The 16568-nt window shown below is 43.7% G+C and overlaps 1 protein-coding gene across 5 annotated transcripts in view; it reads right to left on the bottom strand.

Moving 5' to 3' along the window:
• Window positions 1–16568, bottom strand: part of grin2ab (glutamate receptor, ionotropic, N-methyl D-aspartate 2A, b) — a 98867-nt gene that overhangs the window by 57201 nt on the left and 25098 nt on the right. For all 5 annotated transcript variants that reach the window (XM_069529337.1, XM_069529340.1, XM_069529338.1 and 2 more), the window contains 2 exons: window positions 11628–11852; window positions 11375–11533 (listed from right to left, as the gene is read on the bottom strand). In XM_069529337.1, coding sequence (XP_069385438.1) covers window positions 11375–11533; window positions 11628–11849 — 381 coding nt within the window. In that variant the 5' untranslated portion in view covers window positions 11850–11852. The remainder of the gene's footprint in view (window positions 1–11374; window positions 11534–11627; window positions 11853–16568) is intronic.

Here is a 16568-nt window from a genome sequence, read left to right as displayed (position 1 = left end):
TGCAAACTGCGTCTTCCAGAGGAACCTGAGCCAGAGACGTGTCGTTTTACTCTGCAATCAAAAAAACCACCGATAGAAGAAGAAGAAGAAAAAAAAAAAAACATCGGGATGAAATAAAGCTTTGCATGGATTCAAGTGTCATAGTTCAGGACGTCTCAGATTAATTTCCTGGTTAATCATCTCATCCACTTCATATCAAGTGTGGACATCTCAGACACTTCTTCTGTCCAATCAGGACGCTCGAGGTCGAGCATCGTTCAAGTGAATCAATGATCCTCTTGCTGTGGACGTAAGTGAGCAAACACACCATGTGGGTTTTTTAAACAAAGGGCAGTGAAACAGTCTTTTTCTTTTTCACTTCACTGCTGCTGAGAACTGCTCTTTATCACCCTGCAGGTGCTGCTGTCTTTTCTTTATTTTACCATTTGTTTTAGGGGATTTATTCTATTCTATCATTTTTAAAAGACTGTAAAGTGTCTGTATAGCCTCTTTTCCACCCGACCCACTAACACCCATCTGACTTTTGAGTGCAATAGGAATGGATACGACCTTTGACTAATGAGCGGTGATGGAAACATGGCACCCGGGTGAACGTTGCTCGTTTCTTCTTCCTCATCTTTATTTAAGTTGTTTAGATGCTGTTCTTTTTCAGGCACGAAGTTATGACGTGTACTGAACTTCTGGGCGCTGCCACGTAAACAGTCATGGAATGCTTTTTTTACGTCTTGGGAACGACGTGCAGGTTTCTCTTCGTGTCATGGTTGAGGTGACGGAACGTGGAACCTGACTCAGCGGTGAAAAAGAAACAGAATGTCTGAACCATTTAATCGCGATGGTTTGAAATTTGAATGTATATTTTGGGGGATATGGCAATCAGCAGAATTCAGTATTAATAATCTCTGCTTTGTTATGAGAGATTGGTCTGACGCTGACTTAGAGCTCTGTTGAGTCGGGGATTCTGGGATGTGATGGTGACGTGCAGCTTCAAAATAAAATTACATAAAAGCCAGAACACTTAGCATATCTGCAAAGTAGCAAAAAAAAAAAAAGGTTAGTTGGGTTTATAGAGACGGTAAATAAAAGAGAAACGTGCTGCCAGGGACAGATTTTGCTGAATTTCAACCTTGCTGCTATAAAAGTGAAAGAGGTGAGACATCTATTGCTATCTGCTATCACTGAGGCCAGATGTGGGAAAGTATTTTAAACCCAGAGAAATATTTGGACTTCAGTTGACGGTTAAAAAGCTGCATGTGGAGTTTTTTTTTTTTTTTAAAGATAACATTTGCTTCCTTTCCTCCCAGCTCTGATGAACTCAGGGCACTTGAGTTGACGGCAGCCTTTCGGACAGCCGGAATGACGCGAAGGATTATTTCACATTTAATAGTAAGTCGTCAGCAGTGTCTCGAAGAGGCAGTTTTTCAGGAGCACGGGCAAAAATAAATAAATAAATAAAAGCCTCAGCTGTGACTTAAATGAGCCAGAGAAGGTCATGGCCTATGAAAGGGCCAGGGCAGGGCCTGAAAACTTTTGATTACCAGTTGAAAAGGGCAATTTGCACCCAAGAGAAGAAAGGGCAACCCATTCCTGCCCCCATAACCGCCACTGGTTGTCAGTGTCAAAGCTGACTTGTGTGAGCCGTAGTCACCGCTGTGGGAATAAAGCAGCAGCTCCACGGGCCGAGACTGAGCCGCTGGATATCAGCTGCGACAGTATTTTTGCTCCGGTTGCCAGTGTCAACATGAACCGAGTCACAATGACGCTGAGAGTGTTACCATAAGCTGTTTTTGTTTGTGGCTGGTTAATCCAACACCGGCACAAAGGGATAGCTATTTGTGTTACAAAGGGGGGGCTTACAGCTTTCTTCAGATATAACTGAGAGGAAGTCCCGGTCACGCAAAGTGGCAAAGCATGTCTGTGTTCGGTTGGAGAAAATTGATAACGACATCCTAGCAGGGCGACTAAACTACAGGAGCTGGCGAGCTAACAGCGCCGGAGCCAGCTGCCCGATGGTCTTTGGGCTGCGTCGTCAGAACTGCGGCTTTTAAATCCAGACTGAAAAGTTTTTGACTGAAATATTTCACTGAATCTAAAGTCATTTCATTTTTTACTCCTTTAACTTTTTGTGACTTTTACACCTATTCATCCTTTTTACCTTTGTAAATCTTTTTACCTCTTATTTTACTTATTGTTTTGATTTTTGATTTTACATTATCTTCTTTGAATTTACCCACAATCAATATTAGCATCCTTCTTTTATCGTCCCTCTTCTGAGCTTCTTCCAATCCCCCTCATACCATTTTCATCCTCCTCATCTAAATCTCTCTCTGAGCTGCAGCCACCAAGCTGTTCAATGTATTCAAAAGACTGTATTTGTACATCGACACGTGACGATCGGAAAAACGTTCCTCTTTTGTGGTAGCGGACTCTCCGAGCGGATGTTAAATAAAAGTGAATAATGCAGCCGCTGGTAAGTAGACTAGTGATTTGATGTCGTTGTAATTGCTGGAAATGGCTAACACACAATGCGGATGTTACTGCCAGACCCTTCCCCAATGCATTAAAAGCAGCCATTGTTGTTATGATTATTATTGTGTGTGTATACGTGCCAGGTAAGCACAAACGCATGCTTTACATGATTAGGAGCCTTCCCTCACAGGCAGGTATGTACACTAATACAAATTGAGCGCCGTCCCTGCTCCTGAATAAATACTGCAACACACGGGCGCCGAGGGACGGACGCTTTGTTCAGGTAACTGTGATTTCTCTGGGACTGGTAACAACTTAAATGGATTGTTTTGACCCTTTAGACTCCGTGTCCACGTTATTAGATGCAAATTTCTCTCCTGTAAAGCATCGACGTGCTTCAGGGTACATGTGCTGAGAGGGAGCAGCGTGGTGTGATTTCGCCCGGAGTCGGGAGCGGCGTTTTTATAAAAATAAATAAAGTGGAGGCATTGCTGTTCTCTCATCCTCACAGACAGTGATGCATTCAGCAACATTCAGATAACGCAAAGTCATTTTTGTGGAGGAAAAATGGGATCTCCCACTGTTGCCCTGGGCTGGTTCTGCAGAAACATGAATTTACTTCTTTTCCACTTGTTCTTCTCCTTTCTCTCTTTTGTTATCACCCACAATTCATAGCTGAAGCACTACTATGGCGAAAAAAAACAACTGCAACAAATAGAAAGATGTGAGTTAAGTGCACTTTGCTGGGGCTCTGAATTCTCTGCAACCACAACACTAACAAAAAGACTGCAAAAAAAAAGAAAAGAAAAGATTTTCCACTGGGTGTTTGTTATCTTAGCGTTGTCCCTCAGTTGCCTTCTGCTGGAATTTGTTATTTTTCTTGGCACATAGAGACTCGCCGGAGGTCTGGTCCAGTGAAACGTAATCAACTCAGAAAAATCATATCCTTAAAAAGCTGGAGATTTGTCATCTGCTCAACGAAGAGGCACAAAAACGTGAATTGAACGTCAGCGTGTCTAAATATTTTAAGAAGCAGATCTCACAAATTGATCTTTTGTACATTTGACTGTAACAACCAGAGCAACTGTCCACTGGGCTTTGGTAAACAAACGAGCAAAGACCGGCCTCAGACGAGAGCCGGGCAGGGAGACGATAGTGACCGTGGTCCATCCACAGAAAGTTCCAGAGAAAAGAAGGAAGGGGAGTAAAGTGACTGTGAGTGAACATCAGCATCCACAGATGAAAAGCACTCAGAGTTAAAACAGAACGTCTCAAAGCCCCAAAAAACTACAGCACATATTTCAATCGCCCTGCGAAGATGAGAGCGACTCCGAGACAAGGAAACGCGACAAGATGCTGCAGCTCCTTATTTTCCGACTTCCACACACACACAGAGAGAGAGAAGTGTCGCAGCCAAGTTAGAACCAAAAGTATAAATATTATTACACAACTTCAGCAGAGACTCACAAGTGATTTATATTTATATATTATTTTCCACTTGTTTGCTGCTGTTGTTAATCTACTTCACCGAATGAGATTGCAAATTAAAAGAGTTACACATTTACACTGTCTGGGAATATTGACCCAGTTTTTTTTTTTCGCTCACACAAAACAGGCGGAAAAAAAATACACACGGAGTTAAATTAAATAAATCCAACTCTTAAATACAGCTGCCGTTAACGATTACATGTGAATGAGTAGAATCTTTTCATCAAGTGTATTGTTGAGTAACAGCCGGGGATCAGGTTTATTATCACATCACCCACTGACAATAACAAACACTGCAACAAGCAAATACACTCACGACACAATACCAATATTCGAAACAGTAAAATACACTTTGTTGTGTCTACGTGTCACTTTACTTTGTTACATCTCATTAGATGTTTTTATTTTAACGGGGCGATGAATCGTATCGAACATAAATGATGCTCTCTGATGTTCTGTACCCGTTAGCTCTGAGCTAACTTAGCAGATGTTTGCTTTGACTGCGGATGGAGATTTCACCGTGTGTCTGTTCTATGTGATGCAATGTCATGCAGATTTTTTTTTTTTTTTTAATGTAACTGTAACTGACAGTATTTTACTCACTTTTTCCATTTACATTAATTTGTTATTAGGTAAATTAATTTTAAATATCTGCTGTACTCTGTCATTAATACGCGAATAACATTGTCGTAACACACTCCGAGATCACTGTCAAACTCGCTGGACTCATTATCGCTATGATGTCGTAGAGCGACGACACACACACAACTGACACTGTGAAATTAATTTACAGGAGCTTCAGCAGATTAAACCCTCACAGCCGCACACACAGACACGACTCAACTCTGTATTTCTGCCCTGACCTTGAGCTCTCCGGGAGAAAAAGCTCTACATTACTCGGACTGTCGGCCATCGTGTGGACTAATCCTGATTGATCCACTCGTTTGTGTGACCTTAAACTCAGGTGATGGCTGCATTTGTCTGCTCGAGTCTGCAGTTGACAAATTAGCTACAAGTTTGTTTAAATTTCAGAGATTGGAATTGCGTGGCTTATTTTGAAATGGAATTAGTTAGACTGCTGGCAGCGCAGCTCGTGGTTAACTGAACACGGTTTTCTGTGTGTGGTTCGAAAAGAGAAACAGAAAAACGGGAGGAACTGGATCGTAAATCCTGCAGCATTAAACACAGCGTAAGCGATCAGACGATGTTTTAAAGCTGTTTGTGATTCAGCGGAGTAACCAGGCTGCGTGTGTCGTGCTGTTCACCAGATGTTGACCGTGAATCAGATTCGTCGTCTGTTGACGAGCGAGAGATTCAACCGTTCTCCGACGTGTTTATGCATTTCCACGCGAGCGACTTTTCGCACGTGCGTTTTGCAAAATTACTGCGGAGGACGCTGAAGTTGCTTGTGCAGTGACGAGGACCTGATCTGTGAGTTTCACAGCTTCCAGTTGTGTTCAGCGAGCTGCCCGGCCAAAAGGAAACTGGGCATGGAGAACTGTGGTGTGAACGCAGCCAGAGAACCAGAACTAAATGCTGCAGTCTGGTTTAGTCACCATAGTAACCACATCAACCCTCCCTCTCCCTCTCTCCCACAGTCTCATCCAGTCTGGCTTCACATGGGTTTCGAGGTTGGCAAGATTTTCCCCCGAAGCCTTCTAACGTAGCCAGTTGTTCCTTGTTCTCCCAGAGCGAGCCACCAGAGATTAACCCTCGGTTGTATTGCTTTATGTTCTACAAGATTCACATCTACATCTTCAAAAATGTCAATGATTGTGTTGTTTGTGGATTTTATAGTAAGAAAAAACACAATTTTTCCATTTTGTATTTGATGTTTTTTGAGTGTATTTCCGTGTGAAACGCGTCGATGTACTCTGTCAAAGTGAAAATATAATTGGCATGGTAAACATTTTTTTTAATGTGGTATATAAAAGCAAATTATGAAGCGATTAAAAACTGACAATATAGCCCAGGACTCTTAAGGGTTAAGACGTAACAACATCGAGGCAGAAAAAGAGGGATGAGGTGGCAGCGGAGAGGGAGACACGGAAACAGGAGATGAAGATGAGATGAAGGAGACGTGAAGTAGGTAAAAGCTAGAAAGCAAGAGGAAAAAAAAAAAAAGAAGAGAGGTGAAAGAGTGGAAGGACTTAGTGAGTGAATGACACAGCGGCAAATCCTCTGCAAGTGACAGCAGGTGAGGGGAGCAGGTGTTAAATATTAAAGCAACTCAGCAGAGAACCTGGGCAAATGGCCTATACTGATATGGGACATCCCAAGCTGGGACACGCACAGTCTCACACACACACACACACACACACACACACACACACACACACACTCACACACACACACACTGCTACACACACACCCAGGGCCGCATCCCACCACAGTGGCAGAGCAAAGCAGAAAGAACATGCATGTTTAATTCACAACCTTCCATTTCAGCATGTTCGTGTTTCTATGCTACACACACTGTGACCCCCCCCCACACACACACACACACACCGCGGCGGAGGGAAGAAGAGCGAGCGAGCACATATGGGGGGTGAGGTAAAGCCAACAACGTTTCTTATTTCCCAGAGCGGCCCCTCCGTAATGGAAGTACAACATTCCAAACTAAGTCGGTTCCTCTCCTGGGCTTACACATGCCTTTTCTCCCCATCAATTCTGTGTTCCTTAAACATGTCGCCCCTTCTCACAGCACACCATCCAACTTCCTGTAGATTATTCTTGACGGTTCCACACTGACATGCACTTCGTGGCAGAGCCAGAGAGGGAGGGGGAGCGAAGGCAACGGCCAACGTTGATCCATTTGTTTTCATTAAGGGGGGTAAAAAATGGATTTGGCAAAAAACTAAAATGGACGATTCTTTGATTTGTTAGAGCTGAACCAATTGGGGTGGAATTTATTTTTTGAAGATTCTGGCAGGGGTACAGGCAGCACAGTGTAGACGAACACAAGCACTGGAACACAAAAAACAATATCAGTGTCAGAAACAATTCCAGGGTTTGTCCCAGGCCAGCAGATCGATGCTCGTCCTACATCACACACAGTAAACAAAGCCCACTTACGCAGTCATTAGCTGATTAAAGCGTCCCGAACATAATAATCTGTGGAGTGTGAACATACGTCTGCGAGTCATCTGAGGACATTTGCACCCTGAGCTTGAAAGCGGTCTGTTTTCTGCCTGATGACTGTCAAAGCTAAACATCTGTGAAAGCTCTTTATACGGGGGTCCGGGGTCTACTTCACGTGTACTGCAGTTTGGTCTGAAGCAGGCAGCGGGATGAGGCTGAATTTCCACCCAGGAGTTAAAACGATGAGGAGCGATGAAGAGTACTTCATCGTATATATTGTGTGTATTAACTACAAATGTAGAAATTATTATTATTAATACGTCTTTTTCACAAACAAATAAAGATAAAGGCTAAAAAGGACGATTGACTCATTTCCTGCATTCGTTCTAATGAAAGTCTATGAGAAGATGCCTTTACCTCTCGCTTGATGACAGTTCACACAGAGTTTGGTTTAAATCTCTAGTTTCGAGTCTCGTTCAAACGCAGCATGATGTTCATTTTTGTTACTTACGCCTAAAATAGACGATGAAGCTCGGTTTGCATTGGGGCGTGGGCACCGAGGTGATCGGCCAATGGGTGCAGGTCGCAGGCGAGTGCAGTAGCACGGCGTCCGCGAGCTCTCAGTCAGGCTCCCACCCCGCCAGACAAAACGCCAAGCTCTTGGCTTGAAAACGACAGCTCACAAACCAGTGGGTTAACACCGCAGCGAGCTGACACTTGGTTTGACACCATTTGAAATAAACAGCAGCTGAATAGAAGCTAAAAGCCGAGAGAAAAACACCTGAGCCCAGAATCCACCGGCTGAATAAACTCCAGAAAACATTTACAAATAAAAACTGTCATTTAAAAATAAAACCTGCAGAGCTGTTGCAGTGAGTTACAGGCTTCCACAATCTTGTTTATTTGCCTAACAGTTTTTGCAGGGATGCCTGCACTGCCCGCCCCTGTCTGTGTGATGCAGTGTGATGGCTGTGCAACCAGCCGCTGATAAAATGACAACTGGAGAAAGCCTTTACTTGAAATGTGACATAATCATGACAGTAAAGTTTGCATTTTGGCAGCTTAATGCTGCTTCAACACCAAGTGTTTCACACTCGCACTGCCCACCTCCACATACATCCATTATTTTAGAGCACTTGCCTGCCTGCAAGTGTAAGTTTTCTTTTCTTTTTTTTTTTTTTAATTTTCTTGGCACCATCGTCTTCCATTCTTTGCTCTCCATCTAAAACACGACGTGTAGAATATACTGCTGTACTGTACTCCAGGCACCACAGGACGAGCTGCTCATTTTTCTCTCCTGTACTACAGACTTGATTGTGACATTAACGGAGTGACTGAGTGCGTGCAGAGAGATAGAAAGAGAGCGAGAGCGCCCAGGGCTCGAGCCGCTCTGGCTGCACAAAGCACAATATTGTTTGTTAGCCCACAGTAATCAGCCTGAATTGTTACCAGCCCGCTGGGATTTCATTCGATCCTGCAGATTACCAGCACACACCGCTGACAGCAGGTATGAAAGCGACCGTCACACAGCCAATGAATATTACACCGACTCACTTCCACAGCGAAAATACATTTGTCGGGTCTGGTCTCGTTTTATTTTAACTACTCAACACCATCGGAGATGAACACGTATCACACGGTGAAAATGATTGAGAGAAGCTAATGTACGTTGAGCGCGGTGGCACGGCGGAGCAGAAACATGTGTCAGCTCACCGAGAGTCCTCAGCACCTCCCTAATGATGAGGTTTGCTGCTGTCACCGGGAAAGATTGAAACCGCGCACCAGCGTGTTCGGTGCCGAAATGATTCATTGATTCATCAATTAGTCGATCAACGGGAAATCAATTGCCAACTGCTTCGATAATTACTCAGACCTTTTAGTGATGAATCAAAGAAAAGCAGAAAACATCTGCAGGTTGCAGCTTCTCCAATGTGGTAGTTCGCTGGTGTTGTTTGTTTTAAATCACTACGGAAGCCCCCCCCCCCCATGTTTTTAGTGAGATTGTGAGTAACAATCATATTCACCTTGTCAGAGATGGATGGTGTAAGACAGTGCAACATTAGGATTATTCTGCATCTTCTCTTTTCCTGCTGTTTTTTCACTGCTCTTGTGTGTTTCTCCTCATTTTTTTCAATGGTCGTGCAGCTTTTCCCACAGAATTGATTCAATCTATGGCGGTAAAGGTTGCATGAAGGTCGCATCAGATTCTGAGTGACAGTCTAAAGAGTGATAGATCAGTTCTCGTGTGTGAGAGAGAGAGAGAGAGAGAGAGAGAGAGAGAACTGCGTTGCATGCCACAACTGAAACTACGAGGTTCTGACACCTGCAGAAATGAAACCCCAGGTTCATCCCATCCAGACGCCATTCAGCCACTTGGATCAGTGTGAACTCCAGCGCCGAACTCTCTACCTGCATTTTTTGAAAGTTACTTCCCTGCCAGTTGCCTTCTTCTTCTTCTTCTTCTTCCCCGCTAATACTCTGTCTACCTGCGCCTGAGGTCCATCACTCAGCCGCCTGCAATATCCAGACATGTCCAGCCCGGTTTTCGTCTGTAATCCTGGATTGGACGCTGGCTCTGACTCCACACCTGCCTGCCTTGTTCGGTTTTCTGGAAACCAGTCAAACACACAGAACTGTTGCCTGGACAGGTTCCTAAAATAAGACCTCAGCACCCAGAGTCTGCTAGCACTTCTATCATTTCAGTAAGATTGACAATAAACTTGGATACATATCCCAAGAACTGAAAACAAACACCACTAATTAACCGATTAAATCCAAAGAACAAACCAATAATAGCTTCAGACGTAACAATGAATGATTCACTGATGATAAATGGTTATTGATTGGGCAGTTTTCATAAATATACCCAGGATGTAAATGAGGAAAATCATCAATACCCTCCCACACCAGGTAGGTGCAGTCAAACGAACCTAATAAACGATTTGCTGACTCACTGAGCTTCCACATACCTGCTGGTGCGCTGCTTTTATGCTTAATTCAAACCAGGCAGGATTTTCTTTTTTGTTTTTAATTTACAGGAGAGGCCTGTGGTTGTGGGGGAGGGGGGGCTGGTTAGTTACAGGCCAACACACACTCGTGCTCACACCCGGGAGCTGCTATGGATGAACGCACTCGTGTGTGTTTGGCCACCAAGCAGATCAATTAGAGCGGTCCGGGGTTAAACACCTGGTTTAATGGAGAACAGCAGCGACTTCATTTATTTTACCTTTCATTATATTCTCATCGGGAGGAGGGTTCATGCCGGATAACCTTGACACCGCAGCCTCAACCTTCAGCCAACTCCCATAGTTCCTCGTACCTTCCTCGCTCTCTCTTTCAGCCTCCTTTTCTTTCTCTCTCTCTCTCTCACACTCAAACACACACACACACACACACCCCCACTGCATCCCACATCAACTTGTACTTCAAAAGGCTGCTGTACTGCGGCAGTTATTGGTTCCTGTGTTTCGGCTGCCGTGCCCGGAGAGATTTAAGAGCTAAAGAACCAGTTGTGTTTTTATCAAAGCTTCTTCAGTTTGTCTGTCAGTCAGCGAGGTCTACAGAGTCAGCACCAGGGAGAGACTTCTGCTAAAGAAACACATACACATCCACAACTCTGCACCGAGCGTCACACCACTCTGAGAGGATAAATTCTCTTTTTTTCCCCGTTCTTAAATCTAGGAATCTATTTCTCTGGCATCCCGCTGAGCACCAGACGTTTCTCTTTCCTCTTTGCGTGGCCCAGTTTCACACCAAGCAGAAACAATGCCTGACCGTCAGTTACAATGACACGTACCAGAGGACGCCGCTTGCTCCTAGCATAGAGTTCTTCTGACCTTTTGAACATTGGGCTTCTTAATGTGCACCACACCTTTTTAAAAAGGCTGATTAAAATAGAATTGCTTATGGTGATGCAAGCCGTCAATCCACAGACTGATTTAAATTCTCCCTACACCAACTTGCAGGCAGAGTTTTCAGCTCTGAACGTATACAATAATCTGACAGAGCGACCCCCCCCCCCCCGAAAGCACAAACAAGCTTCCACGTGCCTCCAGCGTGTCATTTTTCTAATCTACAACGTGCTGACTGCAACATCCTCTCACAGTTTCTATAGGAAGGAAGTGAACCATGCCCGTGTCTCTCAGTGAAGCGAGCGTGCGACCAGATTGCTAACACACACTGAAAAAAAACACACAAGATTCTTCGACATCTAGAGCCGCCTCTGAGGAGGGATCACAACCATTCTCGCTTCCACAACACAAACACGGTGTGTACCAAGAAGTGTGTGTGAGTGTGTGCGGTGCTTGAAAAGGTCAGTGCTCGTGTCGCGGTCACTCACCTTGTCAGCCATTATCATCGAGGAGCCTCCGTGGACTCCCAGAACTGGAAGCTGTGTCTGAACAGACAGGAAGTCAAGGATCTGGGCAATGGCCTCCTGATCTGTGCCATCGGCAAACACAATGCCGTGGAGACGAGTGCGTGACAGAAGCTCGCACACCTTGGGACACACAGGGAAACAACCTCAGGCCTCAATAAAGGCGCGCGTGTGTGTTAGTTAGAGAGTGTGTGTGTGTGTCCACAGCATTTCTCACCTGCGTAATCACAGACTTTGGGTCTGTCTGGTTGATCCTCAGCGCCACCACGGAGATGTCAAGGGCATCATCGGGGCGCCGAGGCGGCCGGAGCTCCTGATCGGAAACGGGGCGCGTCTGGCCCATGATCACACCCACGCTGAGCCCTGGAGGCTTCTGAGACGCCACAGGCACCATCATTTGGGAGAGTAGGAGTAGAATCCAGCCCACTACACCCATCATACCCTAGAAAACACACACAGGCACCAGACATGAACAGAGAATTGTGTTGTGAAGAACTTTAATTTAATTCCTCTAAAATCTGCTTATTCTATATAATTATAGATCTTCTTCTTCTTTTGTTTGGTTTATTGGCGGGTGGCGACCAACATCAAGGTGCATTACCACCATCTACTGTGTCTTCTTCTTCAATTTTCTTGCTTGCTCCACTTTTGTTTTATAATAACTTTAGTGTTATAGCACCTTTCAAAGCAGCTGTTACAAAGTGCCTCGACAAGAGGACGGATAAAAACAAGACAACAAAACGTCAAAGACAAAAGCAAAACGATAAAACATGACAAGAGAATATTTTCTTGTGTCTTGTAACATGAGCAGTATCTCCCACTTCTTGCTTTTGTTCGTTGAAAAAAATGGATCCACACCTTTTTTATCAAATTAAAAATCCACTTCGCTTTGCCGTGGACTAAATATGTTTACGAACCAGCAGGAAATAAGCGTCTCGAGTATTCTGAACATGTCTTCAAAAACACACTAAGAGCTGTAAAGACCATCCGCCCGGGCTCTCAGAGATTGGCTTGTATTTATCTTGGAGAAATCTGTGACTCACATATGTGACTTGAATTTAATCGTTAGTGAAAGTCTCGAGTGCAGAAGAAAAAAAAAAACGATCACATGACGAGCACAAACACGAGAGTCTGTCCTCGTCTGTTTGAAGATCACTTCATTCTGTCCCAAAGTGAGCAACCATTAGACCAACAGGGTTAAACCTAACTTCATTATTTGCTAATCGGGCTTCATAAGACGCTCTGGATCTCTCTTCCACTGCCTGCCTGCCTTTATTTGAACATAATCTATGCCTGCAGGCGGTGTTCACAGTAAAGTGCCGACTATTAATGGATAAAATAACCCTGAAATAAACGTAATCTGATTTCACTCCATTCACGGGGGTTTGGGGGGGGGAACAGTCAGAATGGCTGAGGGCACACGAGTGTCGGCATCAATCAATAACGTTCACCCGGATGACAAATAACGTTTCTTTCAACTGGGGGGGGGGGGGGGCGATACTCTAACCAAGTTCCAGAGGAGTTCTGACACAGAGGAGTCTTCACAGTTTCAGCTTACTCCGTGTTACCTTTTCCTGTAAAGCGAGCAGATCTGAGAGAAGCAGATGAGTGGAAGGAAGTGCAGTGTGAAACGCCCGGGGCTGAATGAGGGCTAATGAAACCATGATGCGAACGCTACGTTGCATCTCAGCCAATTTCTTACACCACCACAGTCCAGCAGAGACGGGGAAAAAACAACCCGGGAGGGAAAATCACGTCCGCAAAATGAACCTGCCGTCTTTATCCCTCTTCATCCTCCGTGCTTCTTTATTTTATTGAATTTTTACCACTTTGCATCCACGTCCGGAACTCATATTCATTTTCTCTTAATATATTTTCATTTTTAAACCCGTCCTCTAATCCTGCCAATCTGTCTTTCCGGCTGGGTTAGTGTGTGTATATCTGATCCATGTCATCTCACACCCGGTCTAATCAGGCCAGTTAGTCAAGTCCGTACTTTCCCAGCTTGCTCTCTCTGCCCCGGCGCCCACAGACTAGCCTGCAGCTGCAGCAGCACTTAGCATACGCCACTAAATCACACACCGCTACGCTCCTGTCCCAGGGAATTAGTGTCAACCCCCCCGACCAATGGGACGGGATTACACTAACTTTCCCTGGAGTTAGCATCGGTGCTAAGACAACTAAGAGCCGTGCTGTGCCGTGCCACATTTTTCTAAAGCCTCGCCGGTCACCGAGCATTCCCGCTGTATTTGCATTTGTCCCCAAAAGTATATCTGCTGACTCCTGCGATTAGCGTCCAAAAGACGTCACGAGGGATAATTGCTTCCCTTTGTGTTAGCATTTATTCTGAAATTTCCATGATACTGAAAAATGAAAGATCTAAATAATGCAATAATATTCAGCAGGCATAATTAGCTGTTTTCCTGCCAACACTAAATGTTCACTCGTTAGAAAAGGTGAGTTGTTTTTTTTTTGTTTTTTTAAACAACCACTTCGCTGCGACACCAACACAGACAGGAGCGTCACTGAGGTTTGTTTGTCCTCAATCAAACATGTTTCCTTGAATTGTACAAATTTGCCTTCAAGCCTCAAATTAGTCTTGTCCAAAAGAGTTTGGTTGTTCTCGGGCTGAAGTTAAATGTGGATTTGTGAGAAATGATATCTCTGTCAAGGCTCGAAACAAACACACCCGGTGCTTTAATGGGAGCTGGCATTAAGAGGCCCTCGAGCGGCTCCAGTGACAATGAATCAGAGGACATCTTTGTTGCACGCTGTAACGCAACCCTGAGTGATTTTCCTCACATATGAGCACATTTTTTGGTTCAACAATGTTAGCCCTGACGCCTATTAAATAAAGCTCATGTGGGTGTAATTGCTTAAATCTATCAGTCCACGATTTCCTTCCCTCCTTCATCGCCAGTGAAGCAGCTCTGCACAATGTCTCGAGATGACAACACAAATCAGGCTCCTGGTTATGTGGGCCTTGTTTCCCCAAATATCTTAAAGCAATACCACACAGAAAAAATGATGAAAATGCAAGAAGTTACTTTGAGCTCAGAGGGAAAATTTAAATTCATCCAAAATGACAGACTTCACCTGTTTTATTTATATTTAACTTCTCCATTCATGAGTTTATCAAAACCAAGTCGAGCATTGTTTTTGGCTGAAGTGGCTAAATATGCAAATGTGAGTGGGTGGAGTTTCACTTGAAGACTATAATTGTGCCATGACTTTTATTTGTGGGGTGTTTTTAACAAGTAACCACCTGCAACATATTTATTCGTACAATTAGCCCCCCCCCCCCCCCCCCATTTAATTAATTTTTTTAATTACTGTATTTTTCCCCTGCTTGTATTCTCTTGAGTAAATATCAAATGATGCGATCACTTTTAAATGATCTCTGGATTGAATCCTTCAAAAACACCAATTTAAAGGAGTCACGGGCAAACTACCTTATATATTCCGATATTAACCCTATTAAATGTTAAGATAAGTCACTGCCATGCACACAGCATTGTTTTATTGTCTGAGGAAGGTCATACTCTGGATAAGCAATATTCGAAGTATGAATAGATGCATGACAGAGACGTCTTTATCACATTATAACGTCCTAATGGAGTTTTCCCAGCATTGTGCCGCAGCGACATGCAGCAGTTACTGTTTGATGATGAGTGAAAACATCAGGTAAACGCCGACATCGTACATTATTGGTGGGGGACGTCAGACGTGTGATGTAATGTACGTAATCCTATGCTCTGTAACACGTAAAGAGGAATATGAACGGGCGGTTACATACATGTACCTGTTGCATGAGCAGAGATAACACCTTGCAACAGTCTCAGGGGTGAATAACGTGGAGCGTGTGCAGTGTTACAGTCACCGGGGTAGACAGCAGCTGCCGAGCAAAGATAATGTCTTGTCACCCAGTTTTCTAAAGTTTCTCTCTGCGGAATAAAGTATGTTTTCATCTTCAAACGTTATTTTCTCCCCCATATATTTGGTTTGTTAACGTCCATTTTACCCAATTCCTAACTCTGAGTGTCAGGGCCAGATTTATGTACATATTTGCACTGGCAATCTGCATGAAATTAGCGTCTGATTTCCTGAAGCAGTTGCTAATTACCAGTAACTGGGGCTGTAGTTTATGTATATTCTGCATATAAACAAGATCTCAAAAAGGCACAGTTCACTGGTGAAATTGGGGATGTGTGTAATAAATCCTGACAGATTCATCAAGACCGGAAAGAGAAGTAAAAAAATCTACTGATGCTGAAATAAAAATATCCTTTCAATTCCATTTAAACTTTCTAAACATATATTAAGGCCCCAATTAAACTCTAACTACATCTAGGTTTAATATTTAGCATTTCTGTTGCTGTCAAATTATCGCAATGTTGGTAAAAACCAGAACAGTTGATCAAAATATAAAATGTTGAAAAAACAAGCATCTCAACTGAGTGTTGGTTTCATCACCAGAATGAATTTGCTCGAATTCGCGTTGAGATTAAATGACCGCAGAACCACGACTCTCCTCCGTCTTTGTTTATTTTGGAAAATGCTGCGATGTTGTTTTTTTACAGTAACTTTTCTCTCCAAGAAACTGTCACTCTCAACTTCTAAATAATTCATTGCTGTGCCCCGAGACATCTGTCTGTTGTTATGGTAATATCTTCCGAAAGCTGGAGGTTTTTTTTTTTTTATTTTAGTCGTCAACCTCGCTTTAATATACGATTTTCAGATCTGAAAATCTGTCAGTGTAAAACTAACCCAGGGTGAGTTTTAATAAATGCACGGGAACGTGCCATCGACCACATCTAAAAACCTCCTGCTGTTATCTGTGCATTCCGCCTTTAAGTGCTAAACACATGAGGAGGATTCCACTGATCAAGCTGTGCCTCAGATGACGGGAACCGAAAACCTCAAGCCGCTGCGCCCGTTTGATGAACAACATCCGCATCAAGTGAATTTTGTGTTGTCTTTGGTGTCTGCTTCAAAAAACAAAAGCCAGCAGCCGGTGCATAATACCTGTTTGATGCTCGTACGAACGCGTGATCTGCGAGGCGCGCACGCCACATATGAATGAATAGCAAATGGGTTTGCCTGTTTGCTATTTATTAAATGATTATTTGAATCATTATGAGTCGAATCATTACAAGTT

This window comes from Paralichthys olivaceus, chromosome 8, assembly GCF_024713975.1.
Source record: "Paralichthys olivaceus isolate ysfri-2021 chromosome 8, ASM2471397v2, whole genome shotgun sequence".
NCBI classification, from domain to species: domain Eukaryota; kingdom Metazoa; phylum Chordata; class Actinopteri; order Pleuronectiformes; family Paralichthyidae; genus Paralichthys; species Paralichthys olivaceus.
The sequence above is the reverse complement of the archived record's forward strand: the minus strand, read 5'-3'. Positions and strand labels throughout refer to the sequence as shown.